A 24297-nucleotide genomic window follows, 5' to 3' on the forward strand; every position below is an offset into this window, starting at 1 on the left:
TCCTGCAACCGGCCCTGAACAAGCGGGTCCCTGCGTTCACTGGGGGCTCACTGGCAGGTGCTGGAGTTTGCCTGTGGCGGTGCAGTGGATGGATTAAGGATTTTGGGGTGGGACAAATTTCCTCTCTTTTAGCAAGCAAAGTCCAGGCTAGCTGATCCTTCCCCAGTGAAGAAGCCTTTGCCCATTAACTAAGCGGGACTCAAACACTTTACTGAAAGAAGCTTGAGCGAAGCAGTAGTATAGCAGTGTGGGGACTGGGAATAGAGGTGGCTAAAGATGGCCTCCTCAGTTCTTGAGGCTGAGGATATAAAATAGATTTTTTTTTTTCTTCTTGTAAAAAACATTTTTCTATGCGGACTGCTGATAAACTTTGTTTGGAAGACCCTCAGCTGGAATTTTTCTCATGATGATTGAAGCTGATAAAGCTTCAGTCCAGGAGAGGACCCATCCCTGGGTGTCTACAAGGGAAAAAGGATTGGAAAAATCTTTTATTCATGATTTTAGCATAATGTGTTAGAAGATTTATAGAACGTGTGATTACTGACTATAATAACAATCTTTGTCATTTCACTCAGGGAGCCTAGCTCATGAGGGTGTACTGTTTTAGTGGTGAATTATATTGCAATTTTCATATAGGCAACTTTCTAAAATTCATTGTATTCATTTCAAGCCTGAATTATAATCAATGCAAGATGCATCTGAACATCTGACACATACCTAAATTTGGGGAGAAATTTCTGTTTAACAGCATTTATTTTAGAAACTATTTTTGGCAGTAAAGTGCATTCATATTCATACTTAATAGAAAAAGTGCAAGAGTTTACAGTTACAGCGCTCTACTAGGTTTTAAGTCTTCACCGGTACGGATCTGGTCATAGTGATATAAAGAGCAGGTGCAGTTAACCTCAGCTCCTAAATACGCTTTTTGATAAGCGCTAGCATTTCAAGTACAATTTCAGTCTATGTTAATGATTACCACTCAAAATATTAAAATATCCGTTAAGTTCACATGATGTCTAACCCGAGTGCTTAAGCAATCCATGTAGGTAGAACTGATCTCTGTATAGACTGGTTTCATAAAATAGCAACAAACTTGCATTTATGCCATTTAAGACAAAGAAATATAATAACATTTTGAAATGTAGCCAAGGGTTTTAAAGCATTCTGAAAATGTACCTATTGGAAAACAGAAATTACCCATGACAGTGAAAATTCAGACCAAATTTACATGACCTCCAGCTCAATAATGTTGAACACGTGAAGGCTCTGGACTGCATACTGTTTACTTTTCTAGAAGAAAGAAAAACGGATGCTATATTTTCCATTCTGAGTAGCCAAGGATTTTATTTCAGTCAATGAACCTTAATAATGATCCAAACTGAGAATATAGCAATTAGGACTGTAAAAGGCAAAATACTTCCAAAAGAATTGGAAAGTACGTGCCTTCTCATTGGAAGATTCAGATTAGAAGATCCTCCAAGCACAGGTAAATCAAAGTATTTCATGTGAAAGTGTTCATCTCACCCATCCAAGCTTAATTCACGAGCGCCTTAGAATTCCTGTGAGATTACGGAAGAAATAGCTCTGAGAGCGATTACGGACCTCTCTGTTTTTACTGAATGTTCGTAGCACTCTGAAATTAGGAGAGATTAGAACTGAGGCTGCTGTGCCACTTCACGTGGCCCTGCACAGAGGCACTCTGAATCTCTGGATCTCACACTGTCTTTCTGGAAAGCCTCTACCGCGTTCAGTGCTCACAGCACATGGTGCTCACTAATGAGCATACTACAAAGTTTCCATATTTTACTTTATGCTCATTCATCAGTGTGTGGTTCTGTGCCCTATTTGCCATGCTCTATTCAAACCGTTACCAGTGTAACTTTTTTCAGAACCTTTCTTTTTCCCTTGGCTATTCATCACTATCTGATGTAAATGTTTTATACGATTTAACAGCCCCTTCAGATGACAGAAAATCTCTCTTCTATATAAATTTTTTTAGAAAGCTGTCCAACTGCTGATAGCAAAAAGTCCAACTCTTAAAACAGCTGTTCAACAGTCACGTTGAATCTTGAACCTCAAGTCCATGGGCAGCAGAGTTTCTAGAAAAAACAGGTTGCAATAATATGTGTTTACTCTACTGTCCTTCTCTTAAGGACAAATTGAGACAAATATCTAACGTGTGAAGTTTCAGAACACGTGCTTCAGAAAAAAACAGGGTGCGTTAACGCTAATAAGAATTGAGCCCTGGAAAACTATTCTTTAATTAAAACAATTCCTTTCCTGGTTCTTCTTACAGACCAGACCTCGAAATGCTTTAATTTGCTTTTAGTCATTGGAAGGTCCTACGAGTCCAAGGTGTTAGCACAGATTTCAGCATCTTAGGCAGCCAGAAACAATTTCAGAGCCTAGCTTTATTTTCTTCTTGTGTTAGAAAAGATCTGGCTAATGTATGAACAGTCAAAGTCAGATTTCCTCTTTCATGGTCCTGTGAGGATGCACTTTCTCCCATTTCAGTAGGTGCTCTGTGTTCCTTCAAGTGCAGAGGCTGAAATGCTATCTGGCCTTTTAGTAAGTCGTGTCAAAAGAGGAGGAGGTTTTGTCTGTAACTGAAGACCTTGTGTAAGGGTTAGCCCTCGTCTCATTGGATTCTGACAACTGTCATAAAACTGTGCTATGTCCGTGGCCAAAAAAACAGTAAAGCTTAAAACTTTTCTAATAAAAATATCTTGAAGTATTAGACTGAACACTTGTCTTCTGAAAGTGCTTTTTACTTTGCGATAATAGAGGCAAGAAACAGAACAAACGCGTCCTGAACTACAGAATTCAGAACACGAAAGAGGGAGGATGGGAAAAGTGGCAACCAGTTTTACTCCTGTTAGAGCAATATTCTCCTGGTGCTTCAACGGAGTGAAGGGAACGAAGAGGAAATGATCTCGGACGAGTTAGAACACGACGCGTTAGTATCCGTCACTTCAGAGAGCAACCACACAGCGATGTCAGGAACTGGCAGCCTCCAGCTGAGTGAGGGCCTGTGGGGTAACTCCTGCACGCCGGGCGAGCTGGGCCATACGCATTTTAAGACCTTGGGCTACACCCCCTTCTTGCGCACTGGGAAGGAGACAGAGCTAGCATGGGCAGATGAAGCGAACCTCCGCTGCGTTTCCCGGCCGGCAGCCAAAGCTAGAGCCCCTTCCCACCCCCCAGACTACAGGAGGGAATGGTTACAAAGCAAGAGCTGCATCGCAGTCAGGTCTCCTTCCTCCTGGATCATCCCAGCTATGTAGAAAATGGGCAAAATCAAACTCTGGGAAAGTATTGGAGACAAAATATTGCAGGGCACGAACCATATACTTTAAAGTCCCTGGCACTCAGCTGAAAAACAGCATACAATGTATAATGGTCAACCAAGTTTTCATCAGGAATGCAATACTATTGCAAAGTTGCAATTTTGCCAAAGTAATGAGCATATAAAAAGTTTTCTATCGTATTTTCAAACGTTCATTATAAAGCCTTTCCTTAACAACCCAATAACTGAAGTCTGCATATACAGCCAAGTTATCAGACCTACAAATTTGGAAAGACCTCCAGTGCTAGTCTACTTAACTGGATGCATTCCAGCATCTTTTCAGCCAACTGGCATTTGCTCCCAAATTTACAGCTGGCAAACAACCTCCTTAAACATTTCCAGTTCCTCAATAGAACTGTTTAATGTCTACCTTTAACACACCAACCACCTGACTTCAGACACAACACTCAGCAGCTCTGACCGCAGGGCGCAGAGTTATAAAATTTACAGCTTCTTGAGTTCGAAAACCACAGACTCTATGGCTGGAATCTGCCAGATCTATTCTGAAGAAAAAGAACTGTGGCTTTCGCTTAGGGCACAAAATGTTAAAACAATGGATAAATTGAATTCTCCTGAGTAAAGAACCTTTTCCTTTTGCTGCTAATTTTGATTTCAAAGCTAAACCAATAAATTTTCTAAACTAGCTGTGCATCTGCTCCTTTGTTTGAGATTATTTTTTTTTCCCATGGCTATCCTAAGTTTCCAATACAATACTCCATTTTGCAGGTCAGATTTTTAAAGGGCCTATCAACATTGCTTTGTTATGCTTGACTGTGCTTTTCAGGTGTTTTTTATTGTAAGATGTGTATGTGAAGTTACTTGCAACACACCGAATTAAAAGAGATTAATTTATACAAGATAAACTCCGCTTTCTTCCACAATATTCTGGCCAATGTATAGGAAAGCATATGAATGCTTGGCATGTAACAAGCTGAAAAAAAGACTCATTATCTCTGCGAAGGACTGATGGATATTTACAAATCACTTACAGAGTGAAGCTGAGCATAGAGAAAAAGGTAAAGGAATAGCTGCTGTTTACCCACATGTGCTTCGTGTATTTTCATCTTCACTCACTCTGCATGTGCATAACTTACAAAATGGGCGTGAGCCCAAACTTTGAACCCCAGCATTCATGGTAGCTTTGATCTGAGTCTTCAAATTGCATCTACATTTCCTGGGTCACTCCCATGCTTTCTAAGTCTCTGATAATTTCTTTAGGTGGATTTAACAGAGTTAAGCTATCATCAGCAGTGAGCCATCAGTTACACCAGCAAGGGCAGACGGAGATGTTTGTCTGTGTGGAAGACTGGTGCCTGGCTGTCTTATGCTTGCGAGACCCGCAGTTTTCATCCACTGTGAATCTACATGCTGTTTAATAACTACTGTAACATCCAGCATCCTAAGCCACATTCTGATTTCTCTGCTCAATCAAGATTCATTCTACTGACTTTTATGAATTTACTCTGGTTTCAGTAGGATAAATGTCAGCATGCAGCATATGAAGCTGGTGGAAAACTGTTTAAAACAAGTTTTAAAACAGGACCGTTGTCTTGAACAGGCAGTTACTGGATGGGCTCCGTGACAGTGGCTAACACCAGGAGCTTCAAAGGAAAGTGAGCGAACACCTGTTTGGGAAGCACCAGTAAAGGAAGGATTACCCATTGGTTACTTAAACCAAACCTTAAAACAAAAGAGGTTTTATCTCTTCAATAGTTCTAAAGCCACTTTAAACACAATCTTAACTAAAAGGTTATGACAAATGATTGTTTTTCAAGAAAGTCCACTAAGGTCATTAAAAGAAAAAAAAAAAAAGAGTATCCTTGAAAGGTCCTGTATGATCTCATTTCTACTTCAGCTGTTTCAAATTTATCTTCTGTTGTTATTGTGTCTCCATTTTTTTACTGTTCACATGCTAAATGTACAACCTTCAGGGATACTGTCCAGCTAATCTCTCCTCACTAAAGGAGAACCCTTTTATCCATTGTATTGCATCCACATCTGTATCTTATAAGCACATCTTAGCTCTCTTTAGCTTACTTTCTCTTTAGGGGAAATCAGTACAAATTTATCATCTAGTAGCTAATAATAAATGTAATGCTTTATAACTGCAACTTGGCTTTCTCCCAGTGGCAGCTAGATCATCAGTAAAGTCATTCCACCTGGCCTCCTTTCTCTTTTTTCCCCTATTGATAAAGAGGAAGTGATTTACTGGTTTTAATTAGACATAGTCCTGCCTTGAAGCGCCATTCACCTTCTCTTCCCATGAACGTCTGCCTCTTTGCAAAGCATCCTTTCCATCTGTTACTTATTGCTGTCAAAATAAACTATCTTTTTTCACAAAGATTTCACAATTTCTTGATTCAATATTTCACTGAGTTTGCAGTAAACTTCAGTGAGGATACTGATCCTATCTCATCCTGAAAAACTTTGCAGTGCTTTCTCAAATTGTATTTGACTTCTCAAATCAGTCAATTCTTCATCTGTTTATTGATAGAATGGAAAACCAAATTATCAAACTGTTGTGTTTTTAAGTTAGTTTATCAATGCCTGGTCATGCAATACTTTTCATGCCCACATAAGTTCAGTTTCTTTTGCTCCTTCAGAATCTTTCCCGTAATTCAAGTCAGTCGGGAGGGGGTGACTGAATATCTCCACAAATGGAGGTCACGAGTGAACCTCAGACGAGTTCTGTATTGACAGAGGCCTGTGATGGCAATGTCCCTTCTGCTCTGCTAGCCTCTTCTGGAAAGTATTTTCAGCAGCCAATGGTGCCCACTGGCAGCCCTTTTTTCAAAGCTAGATAAATGAATGATGAATTTACTGCTTGTTTCTCCTCAAGTTAAATATTTCTCAGTTAACAGAAAAACACTGACAAGGTCTTAAAATTGAAAGTGCTGACCTTAGATTGCCTGTGACCAAATGACAGATAAATGAGCTGAATATATTCAACTACATTAAAAAAAATTCCAGCATGTTTCCATTTAAGATGAGACAATTATGCTACAGAAACCATATTTTAAAAACCTGGTATTAATTTCTGATCCTAGATTATCATTTAACTATCATATTTCTACCCCTTTGACCATTGTCTGTTATTTCATCTAAACTGATTCTGACCATTTCGGGAACTGCCTTCTGAATCCATGAATATTTTTCATTTCAGCTTTTATTGGTTTCTACAAACCCACAATCACCAAAGTATCAATAATACTAACTTCAGAAGGATACAGATGCACAAATTCTGAAGGGCACTGGTTTACTGGTTTTTGCCTTCCCTCCATCTGTGAAATTAATTCTCAAACAATCCAGAAAGGGTTCTGATGAATTGTAAAACCTCATCAAGCCTTTAGACTTCCCGCAGTTGTGCTCAGGAAATACTGGTCCTACACATTTAATTCCACATTCATCTCACAGTGTTCTCCTCCTCCTCAGAAAATATTTGGCCACTACAGTTTGGGTTTTTTCTCCCACAACCTAGTTAAATTACAGATTCACTGCCCTTTGTCTTCTTTGGTATGACTCATTCCCATAATTACATACATATAATACATGTAAATATATATATGTGTATTTAGTTCTTTGTGAAATTCCAGGGTAAATAAGAAAAGCACTTTATCAGTCTTTTTCTTGTCTCTTATCCATTTTTGAATAGCGTTTAGGACTGCAAAGTATGATTAAATGATACATGCTCGGCTGAACTATTGCAAAACCTGAGAGAAAAACCTAGGAACATACTGTACAATAAGATGAAATACAAAACATGTCGTAGAACTGCAAGGCTGAACTTGTGATATGCAAGACAATAGGGAATTTTAAGATTTTTTGTCTTATTTGGGCTTCCTTCCTTCTCTCTTAATACATGCCTCAGATGTCTGTCTCAAGAAAATATTTTGGAGAATGACTGCATTTCAAAGGAGGTGATTGCCTTGAGCACAGACCTGCCAGACCTGTCTGGACCCATACCTGGAGAGCGCTGGTCCCATCCTCTCCTGCGAAGGTTGCTCAGAAGACATGCGTAACCTGAGCTTTCTGGATACATGCAGGCTGATTTGCACTCAGAAACACAGTCAAAAACCTGGACTGTTTGAGTCACCACACAGATGTCTAGCAAAACTATGACTACAAAATTAAACAGGCACAAGCTCTGTTAATCTGTCTTTCAGATCATAGTGGAATGGCAATAAATACACCTACAAAACCTTATATTTGCTGCCCACCTGAATAATAAAATTTCCTGTATTTATGCACGCAATTTATTCAATTTCTCAATACCTGCAGTGTGCATTTTTACAAGGATTGCACTGACTTCTTCTGGAAAAAAAACTAAACTAGAAAATAAGTATTAAATTTCTTTTGTATACAACCTAATTAAAAAATGAAGAAAAAATATCTAAATATTACAGGAAGAAGTTGAGGTCCAAACCCTGGAAAGCTTTATCTTACTGAAAATCAACTTAATTGGATAAAAAATTGCTGGCAGGACTTTTTTGTATGCTGCTTTGAAAATTACAGATGAGAGAAAAATAAAAGCAAAGCTACAATGTAGTATGCTTAAACATTCCTTTTTTCAGCCTTCTATCAGTTTCTGGTATTTATAGTTGAAGTAGGATTTGTTTCATTATTACTGCTGAACACAGATCTTCAGCAATATGGGTGTTTTCTCATAAAAGCATATTTCTTTACTTTTCATTGGCATTTTTGCTGCTTAGAGTTATTGGCAAATCATAAATAATGCAGATCTCTGAACACAAAAAGTTTTGCATTTTTTTCAGAATTGAGCTTGTTGAATGTTGCTTAAATTATTGAAAGGAAAAAAAGCCTTAACTACAGCTCACAGATATATATAATTGGGGAATACGTAACTGTAACATTTTCAGTCGTTAGAATCCCTAGTTACCAATGCCAGTGGTGTAGGTATTTCAATAAAAATACAAGGGAAGTTTAAATAAGCTCTCATAGGAGCAATAGCCTCCAGTTAAATGTTAAATCTTAATAAAACTGTTTAGCATAATTTGATAGGACGAAAATAGAAGTGTTATTTGGCATTAAAATTTTTTTCTTTCATCTTTATTCTGCAAAGTATGTGCACGATATGCAGCCAAGTAAATCATCTTGCAGGCAATTTATTATTCATACTTTAGCTCTATAATAATACAGTTCAATCTACTTTGTATTATGACAAATAAGATTCCTGAGAGTTCAGCATAACATTTCATAGTATTTATAAGTGTGCCTGTTTCTTTGGTGTAAGGCTATTTTGGAGGTGATTTGCAGACAGAAAAGCATGTCTGTAACTTGTAGACAAAACTCTTCCTTGGACTAAAGCATCCCTACTAACATACATACTCAAAATGAAAATTCTCCAACTGAGAAAAAATGTTTTAAAAAGGCTTAGCAAATCGTGATAGTAATTTGTGAAAACACACGCCCTTAGCCCATGTCAAACTCTCCGTTCTAAAACACGTGTTCATCCTGAAGTACTTTAACATGTGTTCATGGTCCATGAACTTCAGTGGTTCTTAAAGATACGTTTAAGTACGTTACTCAATCGATATGAATAGCAGTAAGGCTCTTCAGTATCCCAAATAAAAACTTTACCGAATAGTTGTGAACGGTTAAATAATCCTTGCAGTCACAGTCTATATTACTGTGTTTCTTAGTTTAACAGAACAAAGCTGCGTAAGGGAGACGGGATGCAGAGTTGTCAGCTAACCGCTCCTGCTGAACTTCTGCAGAGAGCAGTTCTCAGTTACGGCGTTACACGACGGAGCGAAGAACCGCAGACCGCTGCCTCAGAGAACGGGTGCAGCGCTCGCTCCCCTGCTCCCCAAGTGCACGCCAGAGAAAGCGATGCATCTGATAGTGAGCTGCCCGGAGTATTGCTGGAAGGTGTGGGAAGGAATTGAATCCTTTCTGGGGAGGGCTCCTTCCTTCTCACAGGGAAGGATTCATCAAAACAGACACAACGGATGAGTTACAAAGCCAAGGATTTGCTAGAGCTTTCTAACAAAGCAGGCAAACTAATGTAGCTAACAGGGAGTAAAATCTGGCGATTCAGCCAGAAACTGACCCTCAGATGTTCTGATGCATTTTAAAAGAAAATCTAGTAAAGTAATGTAATGCAGAAAGAGATTTTTCTTAGAACAGAACTATTAGTGGCCAATTTCAAAATTGCAACACTGGAACAAACCATATAAGTACCAAATTCACTTTCTACTAAATATGGTTTCAACACAAGACACCTGGCAGACAGAGTAGGTGATACAAATTTGACTGGGAGATAAACATGTATAAACATTATTTTAGGTGCTATCACCAATAAAACTGAATCAGCAGAAATTACACAGGAGCCTGTGTGTGGTACTTTGACCATCTGTGTCCCAAGGTAGATGTAAAAATGGCTACATGTGCCTGCAGTTTCAGCAGCATTATTTGAAACTGTTACCATTAAGCCTTGCCATAATGTTAGATTTAATTTTTACGTCACTGAATTCTCTTGTATACCATTTATGGGATGTGTTTATAATCTCTGTTACCATTGTGCAGCAACTGAGAAATAATGTTCTGTGGTGTGTTTTATGCACCATCCTTTTCACTGAATTTGTGACAGTTTACTAAACTTCAGACCTTGATAAACTAGTGAAAGGCCTTTCAATCTAGCATGACCACACAATTAAGTCTGAATACTATCGTGACTCAATGCTATTCTTTAATCTTGCTGAGAGCTACAGTGCAGAGCTAAAGCTGTCGTTACTAATTCTGTAATAGACATCAAGGGAAGAATAAACAGAAGAAAGCTTACTTCAAAGACCAGCGTCTCATTAGTCGGTCCTGCTGCATATAGACTCTCTGGATGGTTAAAAGAGCGTTGATAATCAAAAACTGTTCCAGCAAAAGAGAACTTTCCTGGCCAGTCAATTGTCCAGTCTCCTGTTAGATAATACTTTTTACTGAGGTTGCGCACTGCAAGGTAGCTGGTGGAGATTTGCATTTCGTGGAGCTGTATACTGCGTGCTCCTGCTGGAATAGTGACCACAGCATAGTAGTCTGAAATGAAAGAAGTAAGCAACATTTTTGCAGTTATCATACAGATAGAGATGGCTTATCATTTTTGAGCTAATTTGAAATTTTTGCAGTTCAAAAGATATTGAAGACAGCTCTTCTGATCCACCCAAGTTACTCCGTTTTCACAAGGGGAAACCAGTTCTGTTTTTACCCCCCCCCATGCAGGCTGTAATCAGAATAACTCAGAGGTATTTCAATTCCTGGAATTTTTCTTTGTGATAAAAGACAAGAGAAAGCAAGTTCACCTTGGAAAAATGCAGAACAGACTAATGGTGGTTTCACTCTAATTGTTTTACCATGTTTTGCCTGTAGTTGGAAGGTACTACTTCCATCATGGACAAGGTTTTTGAGGTGAGATGCACTGGGATGCAGAGAGCTTTCACAAAGCCCTGTACACCACTGGGTCTCCCTGCTGTAGCCCACTGCACTCTCACTGTGTAGAAATCTCACTCGCTCTACAGTCAGGTGAGACACTGCTGACAATCTCCAACACACACTGCACACAGCTAATTTCGCAGAGCATTCAGTTTAGGTTATTTTTCTAGCACCGGATCTCTGTATTACTGTACCCTAAACAATTTCCTGGCCTATATTACTGTAGTATTGACATGTCTTATGATCAACAGTAAATGGATCCTCAAAATACCCCTGTGGGTAAAGAAATACTGTCTGCATTCTATGCCTGAGAAACTGAGGCATAGTGAGATTATTTCACAAGAAGCCTGTGACAGTCCACTAAAGAAAAGTCCACCTCCCAGTGACTGGATCATCCACTGAATCAGCTGGACAGCTTCCAGTCAACTTAATTTGAAAACGAACATGGAAATACTGTCATGTTTGGCATTATGCTGTGTGTCTCTTTTTATATCTTCTACAGTCCCATTCCAGTCAGAGCTGTTGACAGCTATTTTTCACTTGCCTGAATCCTAAAATCTCTTTTAAGAGGAAATTCACACGTAAAGGGAAAATGTGGCTTAAGAAACAAGAGGAATGCTTGCAAATTAACTAACCAAGACTTATGCTCATAGCTTTCTTGTTACCAAGAAACAGGAGAAATGTGAACTCTCCTCTCACTCTCCCTGTGATTTTCAGTTCACATCTGGACTTTTAGCCACTGCCCTAATGAGCAAGGAGTCATATATATTACATGGGGATACAGCAGAGCAATGAGTTGATGATCATGTGGAACAGCTTTCCTTACCATTAGCTTTGTGCTGGATCAAGTATTGGCCTTTAAAGAACTTGCACGTTGAATTATCTCCTTTACAAACTCCACAAGCATCCAATACAGCTTTGGAACCAAGTCCATGATCACACCCTACTTGCTGCAACCAAAAGGCACAAGTGAAGGACTCAGACACAAGGGAATTTGAAGAAACAGCTGCATTTTCCATAAAGGAGTCAATCGCCCACTTATAAAAAATAGACATCAGGATTGTAAGAAACTTAATTTTATCTTACTTCACATATTCCATCAATGCAAACATCATATTTATTTGGAGAACACAGAGTTCCATCCTTCACTTTGCTGGACATTGCAAAGAAAAAGTCAAAGTCTTCAGCTGTGCAGTACAATTTACATCTATCTTCCTCTGGGGGAAAAAAAAAAAAAATAGGCAAGACAAGAAAGTATTAGCAGAACTGCAGCACAGTTTTAAAAAAAAAGGCACCCCGCTATTGTTTCTTCCTGCATCCTAGATGACAAGCTACAAAGATTAATTCTGTGTGGTGACATAATGGGACCCCGAGATGGGCAGAAATGTAGCCAAATACAGTAACTCACATTATGCTATTGTAAAAGAACATGTGGGTTTGACTGTCCACACATAATTAGAATTCAAAACCAGTGTGAAAGCATGCACATTGCATTAGCTCTGCTGATGTGGCCCTGATTTCAGTTCCACTGGTCCACAGTTTCAAATTTCATTTTTTATTAAGAGAAATGGGAGATTGTAATAATTTTATTTAATTTTTAGTTAAAATTTGAAAAGCTATAAGATGGCACAAATGATCAGTTCAGCTGAAAGCTAGGACTGAGGCCAGATTTTCTCCTAACAAAAGTGCTTTTCCTCTAAAAAATCCCAACTATTGTCAACCAAATTTCTTCTTCTACACAGCTAGTATGTTTTGCTTATAAAGGGCTGATTAATTCTACATAGACAAAAACAGTCGTGCAGTTGTAAATATTGTCACAATTGCTGAAATACACAATTTTAATACAAATAGTAAGTGCAACAAATAAAACAGCATAACAAAATTTTGAAGAACATGAAACTGGATTCAAAATAGTAACCTTTTATTCCTAAATAAGCAGCTGGATTTTCAATAGTACTTTCTACAGAGGCAAGGCATCTGTAGCAATCTTGAAAACCAGATCATGTTTTCAGAACTATAAATGTAGATCTTGGGGGAGATTCTGAAAAGCAGCTAAGAGTAAGGACAGGCATTTTCAAGTTCAGAGTCACCTGGGGACGTCTTGCTTTTGAAAATTATGCCCTTTGTCCCTAATTTTAAGCTCCTATTTCTTTTACTAAATGCAGCCCCTACCTTTAAAACCAACGTAGGCTACCTTAGTTTCTGCTAAACAAGATGCATTATTCTCCTTGTTACACAACATCCATTGTTACATGCTGTGAAACCATCTTTCCTCTCGTCACAAAGGCTGTTAGGCCATAGGTTTCTAAATACCCATGTCTGCAAAGTCTTTTGAGGAAAATATAATCAGGTTATGAATGAAAGTTATATGTATGTGTATGTGTGTGTGTATATATATAATTATACACTTATTATCAAAAAAAGCAAATTTGTACGGGTACTAAATGAAGGAGCTACAATGTGACATAATCCAGCCAGTTTTATTAAAGTAGTAGCAATTGCAGCTACAAACTTGGCTTTCAAACTGCAGAAAATATTTGTTGTATCTGATAAAAATGAATACTGATTCAAAATATTTACAAAATTAAGATGTGTAAAGTAAAAATAAACTTTGCTTGTACAAAAGACAAGAATCAGTTATTGAGACCTGAACTTTATAAAGATCTCTTAGTAAAAGATGACTTTAAAAAATTTATGCCAGTACATTGTTTGTTTTTCCAATTCTCATGGGACTATACCAGCAGAAAAGTCAAAAGGTTGATTTATTGTTACGTTTCGAAATCTGAGAACATTCCAAAGGAAGATTCTGGTAGTGTTATTGTGGGAGCTCACATTTCCCATGCTGAAAAATCCATGGAAATTATTTTGTTTTGTTTTGTTTTTACACTAACAGATATGTAATATAAAATGAAAGAGAGGGGTAGCAACAGCCAGGGAGTCATGCTAAGGTCAGAGATTTAAATTTAAAACCAAAATCAATTCTGCATGTTCATACAGGCAGTATCGCACAGGAGGCTGGATTCAGCTGTGCTAGAAAGCAAACACATCTCCAATAAGCCAACTGAATTTCTATTTGCTTACATCGGGGTGATATTTGCCCAAAGAATATGGATGAATTACAGCTTACGGCTCACTTCCTGCAATCGCCTTTGTCCATCAGAGCTGTGGCATAATTACCTTCCACTTTAGTATATGGCTTCCATTTGTAGTACCAGCCCCGGAAAGGTTTGCTGTTGTATTCTGCACACTGCTGGGCACGGAAGTCCAAACTATTTGCTGGACATGGCTGATTATTACAAAGTTGATAAATACGACCGGCACCTTGGCAGAATTTGCCGCCATATTGTGGCCTGAAAAAAAGAAGAAAAAATTATTTTGCAAAACCTGCTGTTTGTGTGACTGGCATGTTACGTGTGTATTAACAGAGAAAATGAGAGGGCGTATTGTCTTAGGAGATGAGTATTTCTTATATGGGCCATTAATTTTCATGGTTCCTAAAACCAAGCAAAGCAGTTGCCATGAATTATATCTGCTTGGATTACTGCAAACTCAGCAAAGATGCAACCATCTAGAGGTGAGTCATGTTTTCACTAATTTAAATTTATAGGGCTATTTTGTATTGACTGGTTTCAGTCTTGTTGTATAGCTATTTTTACTCTGCTGTACCCCAGGAATGAACATGTGCAAAGAATTACCTATCACAATAAGAGTCAATAAAGGATAACATAACACTGATCAAACATAAACAGAATGAATAATTACATTTCATTGTTCATTTGCTCTGTAAATCATTTTGAAAAAAATGTGCTTTTAAACAGTCAAAGGAAACAAGGACTGTGCACAGTTGTCCTGCTTTAGGAAAATGTTGGACTTCATGGAGAACTTTAAACATGTCACGATCACTTCAGCAAACCTTACGTGGGCATTTCCCTTAATTTTGACCAGCATGAAGAGAGCATGTTCTATTACTTTGCTAGTATCTTATGTTATCAGAATAATAGTGTTTAACTATTTGGTCTATGTACATGACTGTAAAACAATGTAAAATGTAACACCTGCTCTTTTTAAAGTGACTGAGAGTTCTCACAAACTGCTGAGAAATGTATTCACTCACTTTTGTATTCCTTATGGATCTGCATAGGAATTCACGGATGTTATTTCTGCAGTTTCACAATGCTCAGATACACATCTGCAAGTACTGAGCAAAAGCTTCAAAACACCAAATTCTAAGAACTGTTCGTCTTATTATACAATATCTTGCATCAAGTGTAAAGAAATATAACAATGCTGCACTTGCATACATTTATATAATGATCTTTAAAAATTAGGGACCATACATACTTGGAAGACAAGCTATGATCTTTCAGTGGACAGCTTGCCCGTGTTGCACACACATTAAGGAAAAAAATGAGAATAATATAAAAGATACTGAAGAATAATAATACATTAACTAACAATAATAATTAATAATAATAGTATAAAATATACAGTTGCAACAAGCTTAATTTGTTTGTTTAGATCCCTAAACACTATGTTATAATTATTCCCTATATCGAGTATACCATGCAACTTTTCTTGAAAATGCATCTGACTGGAGCAACATGGAGACAGCTTGGTGCAACATGGATGAGAAAATCCAGGTGCTTTTTCTGTTCGCTTTATTATAAATTTTAAGCCTCATTATGTCTAACCCTTTAACCAAGCTGGGGGTTAGTTTTCATGTTTTTGAATCAGCTTTGAATCTACACAATGTCTGGCTTTTCCAGAATTCTGGGCTACAAAACAGTCTTTCAAAGGAAGAGGTGGAGGCCCACCTGCTACTCTGTTTAAAACTGGGTTAAAGCACCAGCAAAATGTGTTGTGGAAAAAAAACAACAACTTCCAGCGACTTTTCTTGAGGTCACCTACTAGCTACCCTGACACTGGGTATAATGGCGAAGGTCTTAAAACAAAGTCATATTTTCTGTCCTAGTTGGTGGCAATTCAGTCTGGGAAGGGCAGGGAGGATATGTAAGATCAGTGAAGTCAGGGAGTATTTATGTTGACTTTGTGCAATTGGTGAGAGCTTTGAGTTAAGGCAGCCAAACCGTTGGGTCCTTACTCAATTCTCTACAGACTTGCTTTACAGCTTCAGCAGATGTATGATTTTTGACCTCCTTCAGCCCCAGAGAACAAATCTGCTTTAGCGTAAGGAAAAGAAGCAACCTCCTTCCAAGTAAGTGCCACCAAACAAGCAATGTAATAGAATTATTTATGGCTAGATCGTGATTTCTAGCCACAGTCTTGCATTTGAGGATGGTATAAAATTCCACCAAACTAAGGGAGCACTGAAAGAGGCGTTCTGTTTCCCAGCTCTGTTACAGCATTTTAATATTACAGTACACTCCCATTACTGAAACTGTTGGCCAGAGAATTATGGAAACTTCCCCACCTTTGTTTTTTACCAACAAGACGTCAGTAAGAGTTAAGCATTCACAGGAAACTAGATGTAGATCTACAAAACCAAATTTCTGAAAAAAGACTATTATCTACATTGACAAAATCATGCTTTTATTGGTGATGTTTATACCACCCATAGATTTTGGTTTGACTGCCTACCGCAGCTCAGTATAACTGCGCTTACAACAGAATGCTTTGCGCGAAGGGTATTCCAATATTTCTATAGTGGTACAGTGCTCCTAGTACAGGTATGGCTGAAACTTTTCATCCATCTGTGGGCCTCCCCAGCACTGGCATGTGTAGGCAAAGATACCTGCGTGAACAGATGCTGTTAGAGCTGAGGCCTTGCTGAGGATAATTGGAAAAGGGAGAAATTTGGTGAGAAAGGCCAGCAAAAAAACAGTCTCCGAAGAATGAGTTGTAAAAGAAGTATAAGTGCAAAGATGTAAATACTCCACTTCATATAAGACTCAAATATTAAAATGCTACAAAAGTAGCTTAAGTTAATTCTGCAGTACCCTTTTAAGAGTAGACTTCATGAGCAATGAAAGTAAAATGGATGTTCACTGCAATGCAACACGGAGAGTGAGAAATCCTGGAATCGATCTGATCAAGAAAAGTATTTTATGCATTACAAAGGGAATTAGACTCTGAAATTCTGGACTCCTATTTTTTCATGTTTTGTAATAATTTAAATTCAAGTGAGAACATTTCTGCTCATATTATGACCATAGTATGATAGTACCACGAAGCTAGACTTTTATTCTGCATGAATTTGAAAGGTCTACAAGGTCTTTGACAGTATTCATTTTTAATTAATATCTTAAATGGCATTATTACTTTGCATTAGTTTGCATCTGCAATGTCTGTAATCACTGTCACAGATATTGTACACAAAAGATTAAAAAGACGTGTTCAAGCAATTTTGATTTAGTCTTTTGATTGCATACATGCCTAAAACTCCACTCTACTCTTACTGAACAATGCACTATTGTGAAGTGGGTAGGATGCAGTCCCACAGATATGATTTAGGTATTAATTTAAATCTCCCGGGCACTCTTCAGGTTCTTTCCCAGCTAAACTATTAAATTATGTAACCTATTTCTAGCTTGGAAAAGTACCTCAATTGTAAAATGTTGTGATGTATGAAAACCAGATCCATGAAATTACACTGTGACAATTTAGAGAAACATAATGATTTTAGCAAATCTGCATAGTTCTGTGTTCTCCAGTGACCTCCATAGGTGTTTGTTAGTATGAATTCGTACATAACCCAGGTGGGAATTCAGAAGCCATACCCAGAGCTGTTTGGGTGTGGTCACAAGGTATGTCTTAAAATTGTCAAGAGAAAGGGAATTGAACTGGCTGGATATTATTTGCAAGAGGAGAATTTCACATACAAACACAGGGAACGAGATTTTCACAAGCAGCAGCTTTGTGTTCTTCACCTGTCTTGAAGCTCCTAATAAGATGTGTCACCTTTAAAATCACTGGAAACCTAGAAATCTCCCTCAATGCTCATAAGAAGTCAGTTGCTTTGAAAAATGGACTACTTATTTAAAAACCTCACTTTAGAGTCCAGTCAGTTCTGCAGAGATCCACACCCCTTGTCCTAATCTCTTACAGAAATACATGTTATTCTTTGTCATTCTCAAAATTTTGCTGTCCAAAATTGTCTATCAAGCTTTTGAACAAAATAAACATTAGCTCCTACACAAATCTGGATTAGGAAAAGTGAAATAAATGTATTACATATGTAATAATATACATATATGTACTGAAATATATAAACATCTGAAATATATTTCAGAAGTTCAAAAAGAAAGGAATCATTATTCTTTGTTTCTGTGTAGTTATAGAGGTGAACAATGAACAGAGACTTGGTTATAAATCGTTCCATGTGGTGTAACATTGAAAATGGATAGTATCATTTTTTCTAATGATTCCACATTTATAGAAAAGTGCTGTGATGAGAAATACAGCTACCTGGGTAGTCGTGCACTGTTGTGTGGATGGCTTATTTATAGTCCTGTCATTTCATCACTCTAACTCTGAGAGAGATTTATAGTATCTTCTCTTTGTTCTAACTGAATTATCACTAATATAATAAAATTAAATTCAGTATAAACACGATCCAGTTCTGGTATCAAGTCTTACTTGGTTGCATCAAGTCTTGCATCAAGTCTTACTTTAATTAGGACAGATCACTCTGAATGCAAGTTTTAAATATGTAATGCTACAGTAACAGACATGCTTCATGTTAAAGAGCTTCTGTTTGGAGACCATTTGAAATTATTATCAGTTACAATAGTGCACCAAATGGAAACATTTCAATTACTGGACATTCTTCTGTTACACAGGGAAAGCAAGGGAAGACTTATGAATAAATACAAAGAAAAATGTCATACATACAAATCTAGCAGGCAAAACAGGGAGCAATACAGGAAGACCAAAATATATGTATGACGTGTAATTGAGACCCTGCATTCTCTTGCTAAATAGTTTAATAAAGGAACTATCCAAGTAATTTCATTTATCAAAATACACTGGGAAACAACAGAAAAGGTTGCGAAAATGCTCTGCTATGGATCTGCAAAAATTGGCTTCACTGAGTGAGGGTAATAAAGACTATTTTAACTAACTCACATTTTCCTATAACATAGTATATGAAGCGTGGATATTATTACTGCAGCACTGTATAGTAGGTGTGAGGCTTCTTTACAGCCTCATATAAACTGTGTCATATTTTCTCTGTTTTTTATTACTGCAGTTTAAATGCTATTTTTATTGTGTGCAATGAAGAATACATGTGTCTATGCCTGTTGAAGTTGTGTATGAAATAAAACAGTGAAATCCTTTTTTCTTGTAAGTTGAAGTGAATTGAGTACTCAGGAAAGATGCTGGTCAGATAACACTTTATCTCTACTTTGAAATAGTTTTGTAAGGAATAGTAGTATTTACAGTGATAAGACATTCACTAGAGGAAAATACCAGAAATGTTTCATCAGTTAGCATACAATTCTAGGGTTCAGCAACTTTATTCTGACCTGCGAAACACAAAAGAATGCAAAGAACATGACAGACATACAAAGACATCTGTCTACAACCATCCTAATATTGACTTTAAACATTTTTCGTTTACTGTGCTGGATAATATGATCTCATCAGAAGTCTTAATAGCTTTTAAGACCTTTTTCCCTTGCTCTTAAATTATTAGGTGTGAATATGTCTGTGTGGCGTTTCGTTACTCCTGCAGGTATTTGATAAACTGTAGTGTCACAAAATAAATTGAGAAAGTTGGGCTGTAGATGTTCTAGTACTCTAGCAGTTTTCAGACAGCCACTGCTTTCTAGTATCAGGACATATTTCTGTCTGTCAGCTACTGACTGGTCATATTGGACATGAAAGGTCTTAGAAACATTTTCACATGTACTATTTCCCTACAGAAATGGACTCTGTTATTTTTTTTGTTCTAAAAACTTAAATAGTTAGTATAAAAATAATACCTTTTCATATCTATGTCTTACTTTGGATTATTGCAGTGTCTTTCTTGATATGTGACGCCACCTCCACAAGTGCGAGTACACTCTGACCACTCGGACCAGGCAGACCATTGGCCATTTACAGGCTTGGGTCCATGATCACCATATTTGACACACTGTCCTCTTCGACACCACTGCCAAAAGAATGCCAAAAAATATCCCATCAGAGTTAGCAGTACCTAGCAGATGCAAAAAAGAAAAAATCCACATTTAAAAGCTCCAGTGCTTAACCCTAATAAACATGAGGTCACCCACTGAACTCAATGAGATAGTTCACAGTAGGACAAGGACTCTGAAGTAGGACGTTGATCTACACAATGGTATAGATAAGTCATGTCCTAAAATTTGTCCAAATTCTGAGCTGAAGATCTCTGAGGTACAATTTTTCAAAACTGTTCTCTTGAAGAGTATCTTTTTGGCTTACTCTTCCCCACAAAATCCGTGTTAATTTATGGTCCTGTGCTGTCAGAACCTCAAAACTTCCCATGTAATTTAAAAATAGCCTGCTAAAATTCTGCTAAAATTTCTCCCTTCTATCATTCAATTATGAAATACTACACACAAAGAGAAAAAGCTAAACAGAACATTTGTCAGTAACTTGAAAATCAAACCAATATTCTACTGGAAGAAACATTGCAGCAAAAGAAAATATTTTGGGTAACTATAGATGAGTGTAAATTAGAAGGTTCAACTAAAACAAATATCCATGCTCTTTTAGTAGTGATCACTGATGATAATAGCATGATGGCCTTAGTCTGTACGGCAAATATGATGGCTTAAGGAATGTTTATATCAGAGTGGAATTTGAAGCCTTGATCTAACTTCTGTTATAATTACTGGATTTTTCTGGCTGATTTAGATTTGCCAGATATATCTTATTCCATAGCTTGATGGGAGAGGCATCACTCCCTACCATCAGGTAGGTGCCACTGTGAGGACCAGTCCTGACTATGTATCACAAGGCCATCTTTTACAGAGCAATGCAGAAGTCCATGATAGCAAACCTGGAGGGATCCGGATAAAACTGTTTTTGACAGGAGCTGGTATTTGACCCAATACAGTCTGAAAACAAGTTAGAATGACATTCTCTTATTTATAAAACAACTTACCATACTTATACCACAAGCTGTTCCTTCTGCTGCTGGCATGAACTTTGTCTCACACCTATGACCCACTTTGTGACACCAGAGAGATTTGCATATATCCTGAAAAGAAAAAAGTACTCACTATCGTACTCATAATTCCTATTGTTTCCTGGTGTTTAGAAATTGTAACAAATTATACATGCCTTTGCTACCTTAAAAGCCATATAAATAAAACTTTTTCTGACTTTAGGAAATCCAAGGTTTAAGATTCATAGCACAGTCATATCCTGTATATTGCCTTCTTATTTATGCACCATTTCACTATACATTTTTTAAAACTATTTGGAGTGTGAGACTATAGTAGAACAAAAACTGTGTTAAAAAGTTCAAGGCTAAAATGTCATCAAGTCTACAGTGACTATAATACTGTGAAGAGACTACATTTTGTAAAACACAGGAGATATCTGGGAACATAGTCTCTTCACAGTGCTGTTCACTCTCTCTTCTTTTTTTATTAGCTGCAGAAGAAACACAGCTGCCATCACCTGATAAACGCTGTTAGTATAAAATAAATCAAAATACTCCAGGATAATAACAGGAGTAAAAGAAATGGCAATACTTCTTTTCAGAATGAGCACTCCAGATTGTTTAATAAAATGTCTTCTCTGAAGAGATCAGCAAGGAGCGTAGCAGCCTTTAAAATAAGAGGTTAATCTAAATTAATCCTTCATCACAAAGTCAAGAGTATAAGTTATGTTTTTATTGTTCTAAACTAACCTTATAGATCTTTTCCAGACTTTGCTGTCAATGCATGAGTAAATTAAAACACAAGAAACTTAGTCCTTCTTACCCCACACCCCATGCAAGTTTTGACCAGAACTCTCCTGCCTGCTAATTTCCCTTAGTAGGCAAGGGCTCATGAGTCTTATGTATTCAGCTGTACTCCTTATGACTCCTGTAAAGAACGCATTTCCTTCTGAAAGTCCCCTGGGATTGTGATATTCCTCAAAAGAGGCCAGTACCTTCAAAGCAAATTGCCAAGCAAGATAAGGTAGAGAAATAGCCCAGGCCTCTGAAGAACACTGCATTACTTGTACTTACTTAGTGTACTGCAGTTCTCTAATGTAATTTTAACTGTTCAAAAGTATAGCAATAGGTACCTTTACAAAGCTGAGGTTGCACAGTTTTGCTTTCATTCCAAATTGCCATTTGCACTGAGTATCAGCATCATAGATCTGCCCTGGCAGCTTGTCAGGGTATTTATACTGTCCTGTTTGCTTAGGTTCATCAATCAGGCAGGCAGCTTGAGCTGTACTATAATGAGAATGTATATTAGCCATGACTATGATCTTTATATCAAAATATTTTAATTTGCTACAGACCAGCAAAAACACATAATATGGTATACAGTACCTTTAACTAGCTTTAGAGGTATGCACTGAAATGAGAATATCTGCTTGCAAGAGCCAAAAGATCTTGACATCTTGTTGGTAGCCTGACCTGCAAAGTTTTAAGGAAGCAGGAATTTCCAGGCTTTGGGACTGTTGTGACAACAAGAAAGAATGATGTCAAATTCTTTTCCTCCCTTTATTCCTGTGTAACCAAGAGCAAGGTAATGTAGTCTGCTTCTTTCCCTTAAATGGATTCCCAAAATCAGGAATCAACAGAATCAACAGCCACACTGTCTCATTTCAGCATTCGCTTTGTGTGGATTGACAAACAGACGGCTGCTGCAGCTTGTGTGCTTTGTGTTGGCTGTGTCCAGCTTGAGACCAAAGGTACCCTGTGGTCTACTTGTTTTTCCTTTGTATAAGCTTGAGAACCCATGTATGCAGAAGGTCACTCTATGCTGGCTTTCTCTTCCAAGCCTAAGTCTCTCGGACCACACTGCATGTTGGAGGGCTTGTGTACTTAGAACATGTTGCATCATTGCAGCAGAAAAAAGTCCCCAGAACTCCTGGCTGCTACTCTAAGACACTAACTTGGAATTCAAGGATCAGATCCACAGAACTATCTAGGTGTGTGATTCTCACTCTAAGGAATTAACAGCTAAAACACCTGTATTGGATCTGAGTCTTAGTACCACTTACACATTTTTTTAGTAATCATGTATAGTCTACCCATGTATGACAAAGTAAAAAGAAAAGTTGTACAGGAAAGAACTGCAATTCTGATGACATTAAACATTGACTGAAAAACAGTTCCTTTAAAAGCATCACTGAGTAATGCCAACGTGCTGGAGAAATAATTGGCATCTTTCTCTTTTTCCTTTTTTTTCCCCCAGAAACAGTATATGAAAAATGTAAAATGTCTTTACTCATGACATGAGCTAGACCAAGAGAGAAACTCCAGTGAGAAAGGCCACTAATGTTAATTTACATTTTGTAATGACTTTGGTACCACTGTGTCTGCCCTCTTTTGTGTTCACGTCCTACTAATTCTCTAATAAATGTAGCTGCTGACAGGAGTGCCTGGGAAAGAATGATATGCCAGTCATTACTGCAGGATATTCATGGAGGGTGAAATTCATTCTTTTGAAATGAGGCAGGACAAAAACACTTATATGCCATACCACCTATACGCTTCGTAAGTCCAAGTGTGTGGGCTCAAATAGTACATGGGTTTGAGCACATTTTAAAAGAGGTGAATTTCACACTTAAGTAATTTTTATGTCTGTTCAAGAGTTCAAGCCCAGTTACTAAAGATACATTCCCTGGCACCGGCCCAGATTTACATCTGACCTACCTGAGAAATTTGTTGAGATACTGCCTGCTGCATACAGACCAAGAAAACACTCCATTGTTTCCTGTGAGTGTGGGAGACATAATATTACCCTCAGCTTTTCTACAAGGATTTCCTTCTCCATCATGAATCATACCAAAGCTGAAAAGAGAACCAGGCATGAGAGTGAAAATCTAGATTAATCAGAAGCAAGACACAACTTGGGGCAGAAGAAATACTTTCTGGGTAACAGTTCTATGCTTGAACTCCACAGGGAATGTGGAATTCATCCCTTTCATTCCAAAGGGATGAAAACACATGCACCATACAAATGACGATTAGTATGAAACAAGCTCCAATTAATAGCATTCAAATTTTATTGTCATAATACACTTGTCTAATGAGAAAAAGATAGTCAAGTTTCAAGGAAGACCCATACTGTGATGCACAGGAGCTCTGCAATGTGAGCTAATGATAGGACACTGGCACATACGTACCAGACCTTCAGACTGTGTCAGAAGATTTACAGTTTAACCATTTCTCTTTCCTGAAGGAGAAATGTTTTGTGGTGAGATGGATAGAAGTAGCGGATCTTATGTTCAGTCACACCTGTACTTGCCTATAAATCTATCAGCTTAAAACATGCATGCAGTCTGAGCCTTTCTTTGCCTAGTGATAATGTCTGTTAACATCAATGGTGTAGAGATCAGAATCCAGGGAAATA

General features: G+C 37.7%; 1 protein-coding gene across 2 annotated transcripts in view; it reads right to left on the bottom strand.

Annotated features, from left to right (window-relative positions):
* ADAMTS18 (ADAM metallopeptidase with thrombospondin type 1 motif 18) overlaps positions 1-24297 on the bottom strand; it is a gene marked incomplete at both ends in the record, with an annotated part of 76626 nt that overhangs the window by 14737 nt on the left and 37592 nt on the right. For both annotated transcript variants that reach the window (XM_082320835.1, XM_082320834.1), the window contains 8 exons: positions 10149-10393; positions 11613-11736; positions 11873-12003; positions 13964-14136; positions 19753-19901; positions 20877-20972; positions 22013-22166; positions 23598-23735. In XM_082320835.1, the coding sequence (XP_082176961.1) occupies positions 10149-10393; positions 11613-11736; positions 11873-12003; positions 13964-14136; positions 19753-19901; positions 20877-20972; positions 22013-22166; positions 23598-23735 (1210 nt within the window). The remainder of the gene's footprint in view (positions 1-10148; positions 10394-11612; positions 11737-11872; positions 12004-13963; positions 14137-19752; positions 19902-20876; positions 20973-22012; positions 22167-23597; positions 23736-24297) is intronic.

Source organism: Platalea leucorodia (assembly GCF_965183815.1).
Source record: "Platalea leucorodia genome assembly, chromosome: 8".
NCBI classification, from domain to species: Eukaryota; Metazoa; Chordata; class Aves; order Pelecaniformes; family Threskiornithidae; genus Platalea; species Platalea leucorodia.